Source organism: Phalaenopsis equestris, unplaced genomic scaffold (assembly GCF_001263595.1).
Source record: "Phalaenopsis equestris unplaced genomic scaffold, ASM126359v1 Scaffold000524, whole genome shotgun sequence".
Classification (NCBI taxonomy): domain Eukaryota; kingdom Viridiplantae; phylum Streptophyta; class Magnoliopsida; order Asparagales; family Orchidaceae; genus Phalaenopsis; species Phalaenopsis equestris.
Genome location: NW_018164964.1, coordinates 14,978 through 28,335, shown reverse-complemented (window position 1 = coordinate 28,335; position 13,358 = coordinate 14,978). Strand labels below are relative to the sequence as shown.

Here is a 13,358-nt window from a genome sequence, read left to right as displayed (position 1 = left end):
TTGACATCTTCCTTTGTCAACAGGATTGTTTACTTCATTTTTGTTAGTCTTTTGTTGGAATACATGAGTGTGTCAACAAGTTTACCCCCAAACATATCAATTTCACTTGACAAGTCTAAGATGTACTTCCTTTGGGTAGGACAATTCTCTACTTAAATCGAGGCACCTCTATTCCCCAAAAATATTAGAGATCCCTGAGGTTCTTGATATCAAATTTTGTTGCAAGTAAACTTTTTTATTTTAATAATTTCTTTTGAATCATTGCCTATAAAGATAAATCTACATATATTATGAGAATAGCAATTTTGTCTCTATAATTGGAATTAACAAACAATGAATGATTAGCTTAACATTGACGATATCCATTCGAAATCACCATTTAAGTAAACCTGTCAAACCAAGTACAAGGAGATTGCTTCAAGCTGCAAATGGACTTCTGTAACTTGCAAACCAACATGTTGTTCAGCATATTTTCCAAGCATAGATATAGTCATGTAAGCTTCTTCATCAAGGTTTCCATTTGCAGCCTACAAAATTTTGTCCATACGATAACTCTGTAACTGAATATGTGTTACTCTTTTCCAGAAGCCCTAATTTCTTCCTATCGCATGTTTTCATGTCGGAACTTTTAGAGCCTCTTGGATAAAGTTGGGAATCTACACATTTTAAAGGTTTGTCACAAAAGCTCTGTAAAGTGGTAGAAACTTCTCATCTGCTAAATATCTTTCAATTTTATGACTAATGCACCATCGAATACCTGTCCTACGTGCAATTGGTTGAATAAAATTGTCAATCATTGATGTAAGAGAGTAATGAGCTGAGGAATCCAAACTGCCTTTCAATTTTATGACTAATGCACCATCGAATACCTTTCCTATGTGCAATTAGTTGAATAAAATTGTCAATCATCGATGTAAGAGAGTAATGAGCTGAGGAATCCAAACTGCTATGATTATCAGGAGGATTGAGTTCTGACTCTTGACAGTCTTCACTCTCTATAGTATTTTCTACATGCTCAATGGTCCTTATTATGTAGACAGGAATTTTTTTATCATTAGTGTCATGTTCAGGTGGAGTATAAATAATCTAGGGTTGTTTATGTAGCAAAGTTTGAATATTCAAGTGAAGTTGCCTGAGGTGGAGTAGTGACAAATGGAGCTAGTTGAGGGACAATATTTGGTTCAATTAAATAAAAATTGTTTGAAGTATCTTGAAAAAAATTTCAAATCTGATATTCCTTGAGTTCTCGTGAATTTTGGAATTAAGCAAAAAAGATTGATTGTCAAAGAATGTGACATCCATGGAGTCATATTATTCCTAGTAATTGTAGAGTAACATTTGTACCATTTTTTATTGGACGAGTAAATGAGAACAATACATATTAAACTTAAAATCAAGTTTGGTGTGGAGTTGTTGATGGATGTGAACAAAGGCAGAACAACCAAAAATCTTCAATGGTAAGCTAAAAAAACAACGGATGTGGGTAGGATTCCATGAAAACATTACGAGGAATTTGAAAATGTAGGACTCGACTAAGTATCCTATTGATGAAACATGTGGCTATGAGAATGCTTTCCACCTAAACATGTTTAGCACTTTATTAAACAACATAATAGCACAAGTCACCTCAAGTAATTGTCTATTTGTTCTTTCCGTGACCCCATTTGGATGAGGAGTATTCACAAAAAAAATTACATGATAATACCATGCTTGGACAGAGAATGACTTAAGATGGAATTAAAGTAATCCATAGAATTATCAGTCTTAATAATTTGAATTTTACTTTGGAATTGAGTGAGAATCATTATTATGAAAATGTTGAAATCAGATTTATCTTTCATAAGGAATGTCCATGTTCTTATGTCATCATCTAGGAATGATAAAAACCATTATGTCCATTTATATTATTACTTGTGAGGGTCCCCAAACATCAATATAAATTACAGAAAATGGATGTGAAGACTTGTATTGCAATTTCAAATATACATGTCTCATATGTTTTGCAAGTAAACAAGTTTCAAATCGATAAACATTGGATTTTTAAGTGATAAATAAATTTGGAAACATCTTTTACATATACGCAAAATTTGGATGATCAAGATAACAATGACTTAACATGACTTTCAACTGAAAAAAAATTTTGATTTGACTCAAAAATATAATTTGACAAATGACATTGCCTATATATGAAGTTATTTTCTTTGAGCAAGTATAAACCACCATGAATCTCAGCACTGTCAATCACATTGGCCCAATTCACAACCTGAAAATCACAACAATTAGAATAAAATTTAGTCACATATTTTTGGTCACGAGTAAATTTGTTGATTGAGAATAGATTGCAATTTAATTTTTGAACATAAAGCACAAAGTAAGGTGAAGATCCTTTGTCAATTCAACTGGTCTTGTTCCTACTCTTAGTGAGAACAAACAATCGGCTATTCAAACCGAATATTGATTGGTACAATGGTTGTAATTTTTTAAGACGTTGATGTCTCTAACCGTATAATCTGAGGCTCCGGAGTCAACTATCTAGAGTTTTAATTTATTGTTTTGGATGCTTATAGCATTGGATAAGATTCTTTGGTGTTCTAACAGGTTCATAGGTTGCTTGAGAAATGATTGTGATGTTTGTTCAGAACTAGAACAATTAGTAAACATTTTATGCAATGCCTCAATTAGCTCTATGGTGAACGAGCTAAATTTTAAATTTTTATTGAAAGATATGATGGGGACTGAAGATAGACTCGAATTTGGATGTGACTTATGTGGAAGAAGATTAAGAAGTCATACAATATTTGACCATGGTAAGATTATGAAGCTCAAATCGATAAGATCTATTGATCCAACGGAAGTGAGAGGAAGATCCTCAGTTTAATTGATCAATTGGACGAGCAAACAAAAACTGGAAAAAGAAGGTCCCTTATTTTGACTGTTCAATTGGATGACCAAACAGGAACTATAGGAGATGTGCAGCTCTCAGTTTTCACTCTTGATGATCAGACCTTTTTCAAGCCAGTGATCTATGATAGAAGATGGAGACGCAAAGAGGCCACGACAAGTTTAACCAGCACGAACTGAATCGTTTGTGGCTTTAGCTAACCAAAGATGATTGTTGGAACAAAGCTTCCTAGTCGAGTAGAAAAGAGGAACGACTGATGATCGAGTAGAAGGATTGAACAACCGATAAAGCACTGTGATCAAGATGATGCCGCTTGATATTGTGCGTGGAAGAGTTGACGACTAGCTGATATGCGGAAATTGAGGGATTCAAAGAGATTTGCAATCAATTGCATGAACTGAATCGTTTGTGGCTTTAGCGAACCAAAGATGATTGTTCGAAGGAAGCTTCCTAGTCAAGTAGAAGAGACAAACGACTGAATGAGTGTCGTTCTGATCGAGCAAAAGGGTTGAGCGATTGACAAAGCACTGTGATCGAGAGGACATCGCGCGATCTTGTGTGCGCAAGAGTTGAAGACTAGCTACTCAATGCAAATCGAAGGATTCGAACAAATTTGCAATGCATGAATGGAAGATTCGAACAATCTACTCGAACGCAAAAATTCAAGCAATAGAAGTATTGTGAAAGGAATAGAAGTAACACCACGAACGAGATGAGAGGATCTTGTGGTCTATCTTTCCTCTATATGTTCGAATGGAAGAGACGAGAACCCACATGACCTACAACGTGGCAAAAATCGAACGCGAGGTGCAGGCTCTCGTTAACAGAGACGAGCAGCCAAAAATCTCGACGCCATAACACGAAGAGGTTCCAGAAACTGTTTGAACGAAAATAATGGCGGCGATTTTCTCATTCAGAAGCTTGTGAGGCGAGAAATCTCTGATACCATGTAGAAATTCTAAAAAAAACTTTATTTATCTCTAACCTTCATGCATTAAGCTTTCATACATATATATAATAAAGAAAGGGAACCAAATAGGAATCCCTCCAAAATAAGAAAAGAACAAAGAAAAGAAAGTATCTAATAAAGGTAACACAATTAGTGAAATATATCCTAAGGATAGGAAATAAGTTCCCTCATAATGAGGATCGTCACTTTCCAATACAGATCAATGCATGTATCAATGTGTATATGTGCCATTCTATTTGTGCATTTTATTAAATTAGAAAAAGACTGAAATAGCATGAGGTATAATCAAAAAACACATTTATCTCAGGAGATACGTTACTATTAACATCTTCACCACAAGACTATTCTGAACATTTTGGATCAGCACTCCTTCCATTCACTATTTGTTCGGCAAACTAAAATTGACCATTATAATGCAAAAGCATCCAACAAAATGGAAATAATTCCTGGCATGCCATTAAACAAAGTTCTTATCCCTCTGCTTTTTCTCTGCTCCCTTCTGATGCTGAACAAAAATCTTACTTAATGAATCTTCAATAGACAGTTCAATACCGGTCAACAAGGTCTCAGCTTGAAGTATCCATGGATGCATACACACATATCACATGGGCACAGGCAAAATAATCAAAGAATGTGCACTTAGGAGCATCAGCGTGATTATTACCATAGCCACAAAGTTGGATAAATGGTCACAAAAACACAAGCATATCAGGGCATTTAATCCATCAAGGAAAAGAAAACACCTAGCATTCACAAGACATAATTAGGGACCATCAAAGGAATGCAACCTGTAACAGAAAAGCACTTGAGGTGTTGACAGCAAATAAGTTCTAACAAGAAATAGAGTCAAGTGACATGTATAACTTTAATGCATTCTAAGTCAGAGATCATACTTGGCGGGGAATCCAGTAACCACGCAGACAGATTTCTGGGGATCTGCTCAAAATGGATTTGATCAGTCAAAAACATGAGAAGCATGAGTGCAAATACGAGCACAAATTTGAATCAATGATCCATCTTAACAAGGCAACGGTACCTCTACTTCTTAATACGACTCTTATCTCTACATGGACAAGATTACATCAAATGTTACCAACATAGATCCAAACAAGTAGATATGATACAAATAAGTGGCACATTGAGATCAAGAGAAAACAAGAGTATGATTAGATCATCATCACCGTCATTATCATTAGTATTTCTCAACTTTGCAAAGAATGTTCAAATAGGTTTGCCAGGAAGAGAACAAAGACAAAAAGAAGAATATGTCTCTACATCTCTATATCTGTATGAATGACATGCCACAGAAAGTGCTAACATACACTTACAGGGAGCTGAGGATGTCCGAAGTTCTGATTTAAATGACGAACCTTTCATGAACTCTATAAATGATTTGCCTGAATGTTCAGATTTTACATGAAAAAACTGGGATTAAACTCAATAAGAAAGTTTAGCATTCCTAAACTTTAACAAGTAGTATAGAACTCCAAATACAAAGAAGAAAAATCAATGGCTATTAAACGAAGTAGTGCCATGTCAAACATTGAGTGCAAATATCAGCCAATTCTGAAAGTAAATAAATTGAAAGAATACACACCATTTCTTGAAGTAAATCTTATCTGAGGGCCTTCACATTCTGCTTTATGAACAACAGCCCTTTTCTTGACTTCTTCTTCCCTTGCCAAAACACGCTCCAAATTTCTCAAGTTCATAATCTCTATAAAATTTAATTATATGTCCGTGATTCAGAACTTTAAACAACTATATAAAGGTGAATTAATCTCCCATAATATTAGTGAAACATACCTGTTTGAGCTGCTTCCAGTAGCATTTCTTCTTGAGTCATTCTCTTCTCTTCACCTTCCTTTTTCCTCTTTATTGGCTGCAAACATGATATCATTCAAAATAAGATAATATCAATGACATCAAAAATAATTCAAAATAAGAGAACAAGTCAATTGCCAGGTAAATGAATGTAGAGTCCATTAGATAAGGAAACCATAGAGACAGATGCATGGCAACATAGGTTGCAAAACATAACTTGATGTAAAATCTACCATGAAACAATGTTGCGGCATGAGCATTGACTGGGACTGCATCATGTAATATGTTGCGGCATGCGTTGACTTGAACAGCATCATGTACTATGTTGCGACTTATGTCTAGTTGTATCAAGGGATACAACACAAGAAATCGTAACATATCTTGAATTGATGCATTTAATGAGAACTTAGCAGATTACTTCTCTCATTGCGATGGGTTAACATGATCGAAATGACTTTGAGTCGATGATGTGAAAGCTGGTGAATTTGAATTTGGCTCTCCTCTTAGCTCAAGCAATGATTTCCATGTGTGCCAAGAACAATTTCAAGTTGCTTCAACATTTTCATTGTTTTCTTCGATACTCTAGCCTCTCATTAGCATGAATTGTCCTTCTTTTCCTTTCATCTTTAGTGGATAGTGCATAAGAGGACAATATGAATTCTTTTCTTGGCTTAACCACTATTAAACAATATGAACTCCTCATTTTTAAATTTTCTTCCCAGCCAATCTTTAAGGCGTAGCAGTCTTAAATGAAATGGCTAAGTACATGATAATATAGACAATGACTTGGATTATTAGTCCAATCTGTTTCTTCAGGTTCTTTGCACCATGGAAGCTAAATAACTTCTAAGTGCTTGTAGAAATAATTTTGCCACACTATCTTTTTTAAGAAAATATTACTTATTCATCTTTTCTTTGAGGGGTAGATCGTGTATAATTTGGACAATCACCTTCACCAAGAGAGGTCTAGCATTTATCATTTCTTACCACTATCATCTTTCACTGCACAATGGGGCTGATTGGTTGCATTCTTTTTTCATCAATATAGATTGGTTACTTGCCTTATCAATGTTATAGATGACATGTTTCCTACATTAAAACTGAAAGAAGTGGTGTGATTCACTTCTTTTGAGGTCTCAGCTTCATTTTTATTAGATTTGTCTGATAGCCCTCAATGTAAGAAGTTTAACATCTCAAACCTAGCAACCATATCAAGTACCTTATGTAATATAGTAATAGAGGTCAAACATAAATAGGGAAACATTTTATCATTAATGTTGCTCATCAACAACTAAATTACATGCTAGTGTAATTGTTACTCATCTTTCATGCTTAAATTACACCAGCATGAGCTATATTTTGTTACATATTCCTCTCTTCTTCTCCTTTCCAAGACGATGTCTACAATAGTTGTCATCTCAATGGCACGGGCAAATCTCTTCACCACAATCTTTTCATGTTCGGCAAATGTATTAATGGAGTTATTGGGCAGGTTCGGGTACCATTCAGAAATAGTTCATAACAAACTATTACAGAACCAGATAAAGAGCAATTCATCATTGACCCCAACATTGCTACAAAATGCCTTAAAGTAGCCAAAGTGCTACATAGGATTGCAAGTATTGTTGAAAGTAATTAAATTTGGCACTAAACAATATTTTGGGTAAGACACCTGATCGTACTCAATTCGCTACAGGTAACCCTTTACTTACTAGTTTCTCAGCCTTTTAAAAATTTATGATAGCCTTAATCTTCCTTTTTAAAATTTATGATAGCTTTAATCTTTTTATTGATAATGATTTTAAGTTGTATTGCTATCAGAAGCATAGATGTACTTGTAATAATTTGAGGAATAGACAAACGAGTTAATTATCGTGTTTCATTCCTTCCTTAAGGTGTACCTCAAATTCTAGAAGCTTGATGTTATGGAATGGCTAGCAGATTGATAGGAGTGTTTTTAGAAGACTGATGTTGGCAGGTAGAGCACGTGCTAGATCTGTTACAACATTTTTTTGCATCATCTCCATTATGACATTCATCCATGCCATTATCTCATTTATCTTGTGCTGAGTTGGGAGGTATCTATCTTTTACTTTCATTTGCAAAATAAAAATGAGTTCATATTGTTTAAAGTTTAGGAATGCATAAGATGCATCTATCTTCCTGCCTATCAGGAGGTGCAACTGATTAAGGCTAAACGTCATTGCTTATTATAAAATGAAATAATGTCACGTTCATCCATGCCATTATCTCCTTTTCCTAACGTCATTGCTTATTATAAAATGAAATAATGTCACATTCATCCATGCCATTATCTCCTTTTCCTTTCATCTTTAGTGGATAGTGCATAAGATGCATCTATTTTGCTCTCAATTCAATTTGACGTCCAAAAATACCAGCTCTTCTCATTATTTCCTTTTTGCTCATTTTTAAAAACCCAAATGTTATTCTTCTTGCCTATCAGGAGGTGCAACTGATTAAGGCTAAACGGCATTGCTTATTATAAAAGCATATATCGGGATGGACATTAGTATGCTCTAAAATATAAGCCACTTCGACATTCATGGCGTCATTATCTTCTCCATTCTCTCTTGAACCAATGTTTTACAATGACATCTCTACTAGATCTACAATTCAAAAGATCGAGATTACAGTCATTGATCTTTCAAAGGTGGAATAATTAATTGGCAATGGGATCCTTTAAAGGATTCTTTAAAGTGTTGATCAGCATGAGGTTTTTTCATGGAAATCTTCTTCCAAACTCTTTCCTGGCAAATATTTTCAATGGAGAACTTTGGGAATGCAAACGGATATGACACCTTTTCTTCTCTCTATAAGTTTTATCTTCATGAGATTTCAGCATCCATATCTGCTTAACTTACGAAGATGGATTTCTAAAGATGTGATCCAAGTATCACGCGTTAGCGTTCACCATTTAAAGCTTGTTTGGATTTGCTTTATCACAGCAAATGATAGCTTCTTGGTTGAAGCTCTATTGGTCTCAACTACAATATTCTTTTTGTACTGTCTCTTCATTAAACCCCTCTCGTTGGCAACCTTCAAAACTCTATACACTTGAAAGTAGATAGAATTTCAAGTTTCTTCTTCTCAATCGAAAGGCATTGGTGTTGGTGAGGCAAGAAAAATTGCTTTATATCATCAATAAAATTATTTCCTTTCTAAACGTCAAAATTTCAAATTTATTGTGGATGAAAATACTCACTTCCTGCCCCAAGCCATGTAGAGCAACGGATTGCTTGGACAACAATTATTGAGCCCTCAATTTAATTTTTTATTTCTTTTCAATCTACTGGACAATTTTTCTCCAGAAGAAGAAGCGTCATTATCATGTCTCCATTGCTAGAAAGGCTGAGTAGGCAAAGTAATGAGTTATTGACAAGCACTAGAGATTATTTGTATGGTGGAAATCCTCTTCAATTCAACAACAATAACAACTTTAGTAGACTTGGTTGAAGCAATTTAATGGGACAACGTGAACAAGCATACCATGGATTGGCACGGTGGCAGCCAAGATTTAAAAAGGTTGAAATAAAGAACTAAGTCATTATGCCTTAGCAAGGCAAGGCATGGCCTCGAGGCTGACTTAGACGTAAGCATCAAAATAGAAAATTTTAAAACTCATAAAAATATACATAATTAATAAATATGACAAACTATCAGCATATTTATTTATTTCATTAATATAAAGACATGACTCACAAATCTTAAACTCAAATTTTAATATAAAACAAACTTTTGAAACAAGATTTAAATTACACACAAATTTTAATATGACACTAGTATCAAGATCCAAACTTGCTTCATCATCATTTTTGGAAAAAACATCATGTGTAATTAACTTCATTCTCCTCTGATTCTGCCTCATCATTAACTTCAAAATCAAATTTCATTATTATATCTTTCATATTACTCCCTAAATCAATTATTAATAAATGTGATATAATTTTAAACAAAATAAATTAGTAACACATCAAAATATTCCAGTATGCTTAAATTAGATTTTAACTTTTTTTAAACTCCAACCCCACATTGCTTCTTTCTTTTAAATGATTGAGGTGAAAATGGCTCCAAATTCAATGGTATTTCAGTCCCTTTCAAGGTTAGCATTGATATCTTCACAATGATCATCATTAAAAGGTATTCCTTCACCTTTAAATTCAAATATTTCCTTATTACTTGGCATTATTCATTTATCATCAGATAATATATCTTCAACAACCAAAAGATCCATTCCATCAGTATCATTTCTTTATTTTGTAACATCATGTGTCGATCAATTTTTAATTGAACATAACATAAACTTACTCATTTATTCTGTAGTCAATAGGTTCCTCCTCTCTGTATGCATTTGATTAAATATGCTTCAATTTCGATCACATGTGAAAGTTCAATAAGTATGACTAAGAACTTTCACCATAATACTTTCAGTTCAATCAAATCATCTCTAAATTGTGTGACCAACGTTCTAGAATAAAATAAAAATAAAATTTTTAACATATATTAAGGTAGGAAGGTTAGAAATGAACCATAATCTTATTGATTTAAAATTATAGGTAAATCAAACTTACAAGGTAAGTATGCCTTATAATATTCTTGAGTTATTTTAGGCCTAAACATTTCATTCTTTAAATAAAAATCTTCGAATTGATCATTTTAAAGAGTTATTTTAGGCCTAAACATTTCATTCTTTAAATAAAAATCTTCGAATTGATCATTATCTTTAAAATAATCAGCCTCAATGACAAGCCTATCAATGAAAGTATATAAATTTGTCTTAACATCCTTATCGACGTCAAAATCCTTAGCATAACAAATCTAGGAAGTTAAAATTTTTGGCAACAAGCAAATAAGGTAGCTAACAATCCCATTTCATATCAATAATTTCCCCTATATTTTTATAAGTAACTTATTGTCTTTTTAAATCCTTTGCCATTTTCTTTTGCATTGCTCATAACTTGATAGATAAATCTCATAACTGGAGCCCCTTTATCATCAACAACGAATAAAATCTTTACTAAAAGCCTCATATTTTTTACAACATGATTAATACTATGCAAAGCGATAGTCGCAGGAAGACCCCTAAGGCTAGATCCTAACTCCTACGAGGAATACTAGATCTCACGAAAATTGAGGTCAACAGCAACTAAAAATAAGATCGGTAAAAAAAAAAAACATCTTTCATAATAATTTTCTTTCTTTTCTTTCTTTTTATTTTTATTTTTTGCCCAAGAACTTTATCCCATTTTATAAAAACAAACATAGACACCAAAAAATTGTCATAACTATTTAAATGTTTGCAACTAAAAATAAGATCGGTTAATCTTGTAAGTAATTGTTGGATACTTTTTTATCAATGAATTTTCTCGAGCTTATTACACATTTATACTTTTTTAAGAAGACTTTCAAAGCAAGAAATTTAAATTGAATGATGAGCAGAAGTAGATCTAGTTAGAAAAGTCAATTTGTGAGAAGTGTGGAAAAAAATATTTTGGGAAATGCTTTGTTGGCTTAGAAAAATATTATAGATGTAGACAAACGGAGCTTCATCAGATGAATTGTCCAATGAAAAAGAAAAAGGACAGCAAGCCACAGACATTTCAAGGACAGGTACGGCCTATAATACTATTGGAAGGAAGCCACTCAAGTAACACTTAATTTTGTTGGAAAAAACTTCAACTCAAGTAGATGGTGAAACTTCAAAACACGCCACCAGTTAAAGCCAGAGTTTTTGCAATTATCTCTAAAGAAACTAAAGAATCTAAAGAAGTGGTTACAGGTACGCTTCTGATTTCTAAATCAATCTAGCACAGTTTTATTTGATTTGGGTATGTCGCATTCTTTTATTTTTAAAGATTTTATGTTAATTTATTTGTTGTTATTGTACAATTTACTCCAGCATCATGTGTTATAATGTCATCGGGAAATGATTTATATGCAAATAGGAAATGTTTTGTGCATATTGGTATTTCTGATAAAAATCTACTAGCAAAGTTGAATAAAATACCAATTCAAACTTTTGATAAGATAATGAGGATGGATTGATTTGTAAAGTATTTTTCTATGATTAAATGCTAGAAAAAGGAGGTGAAGTTTAATTTGCATGGTAAGAAGCCATTATGTTTCTCCTGTAATATGAATGCACTGTCTTCCTTGAATAATACAATGAAAATTGGAAAATGTCTGTAGAGGGGCAGGCTGTTATTTCTAACAAAATTAGAGGTACTGAACCAAAATGTAAAGGAATTAAAGAACATTTTAGTAGTTGCACAATATCCTCACGTATTTCCAAAGGAATTAACCGGACTACTACCAAGAAAATAAGTTGATTTAGGTATATATGTGCAGCAAAGGATGTGCAATTTTGAAATCTCATAATATGATGGCTCCAAAGGAATTGCAATAATTAAAATGTCAATTACATAAACTAATAGATAAATGTTTTATCAGGCTAAATAAGTCACCTTAAAGTGATTCCGTATTGCCATGAAAATGTATTGATTATAGAGATTTAAAAAAGATAACAATCAAGAACAAATATTGATTAGTTCGATGACGCTACTGTATTTTCTAAGATCGATTTGATATCGAGATATCATTAGGCTAGAGTCAATGATGAAAATATAACCAAGATAGCTTTTTGGATCAGATATGAGCATTATAAATTTTTAACGACCTTTTTGTTTAACAAATGCCCCTGTAATTTTTATGGATTTGATGAATCGAATTTTTAAGTCGTATATGGATCAATTGGTTATTATCTTCATTAATGATATTTTGATATACTCAAAAACTGATGACTAGCATTTTAAGCGACTAAGAATAGTCTTGGAGTTGTTGAGGCAAAATCTATTATTTGCAAAATTTTTGAAATTTGAATTTTGGTTGAAGAGCATTACATCATAAGGACATCATCAGTGGACAGGAAATCAAAGTGGATTCTTAGAAGATGCTAAATGTAGCAGAAATAATAAAAAAATAAAGTGGCAATTGATGAAAATAATGATGAAAACAAAAAAAATAAGATAAGTAATAGAAGTATCAACACTAGTCTCTGCCAGTCAAGAATCTCATCAAGGTCTTTGATTCTAAATGCCCCCCAGCAATCCTATTTCATATTGATTTTTCTAAGCACTGCACTCCATGAAAGGCCCAAAAGATAGTCACTCTCAAGTTAGTCGAGGATAATTAACTCTTTGTACCACTATTTGGCATAGCTCGATAAAATTTAAATCCAATGCCAAGTCTGAGCGAATGAACTCGCATCATAATAATAAATATAATAATAATGTCTCCAAAAGAGTTGAACTTACTGGCCAACATCAATTATATCAGAGATAAAAGGTAGCACTTCATTGCAGTTGCTTGTGAAAACCCAAATTATTGAGTAACTTGATTCAGACAATACCCTTCCAAAATCATTGACCAGCCAATGTGATAATAAAACCATTTATATCGCATACTAAAAAAGTACTTGGTGAGTAACAAAGATCAACCTTCATAGAGCAAAGTATATCTACCACAACAATCAGTGTCATCAATTGTATCAATATCCACAAGATTGTCTAGCAAACCCCCTATGTCCAGCTAATGCACCAAAGAATAGCGATCTGCAACAAAGTGTTGAGCATAAAAGAAAAGGCC

The 13,358-nt window shown here is 33.1% G+C and overlaps 1 protein-coding gene across 1 annotated transcript in view; it reads right to left on the bottom strand.

Annotated features, from left to right (window-relative positions):
* Positions 1 to 392: 392 nt before the first annotated feature.
* Positions 393 to 13,358, bottom strand: part of LOC110028758 (SWR1 complex subunit 2) — a 27,528-nt gene continuing 14,562 nt past the window's right edge. The window contains exons 6-11 of the mRNA XM_020730736.1: positions 5,679 to 5,754; positions 5,470 to 5,589; positions 5,201 to 5,269; positions 4,766 to 4,808; positions 4,537 to 4,615; positions 393 to 527 (exon numbers count right to left, since the gene is read on the bottom strand). Coding sequence (XP_020586395.1) covers positions 393 to 527; positions 4,537 to 4,615; positions 4,766 to 4,808; positions 5,201 to 5,269; positions 5,470 to 5,589; positions 5,679 to 5,754 — 522 coding nt within the window. The remainder of the gene's footprint in view (positions 528 to 4,536; positions 4,616 to 4,765; positions 4,809 to 5,200; positions 5,270 to 5,469; positions 5,590 to 5,678; positions 5,755 to 13,358) is intronic.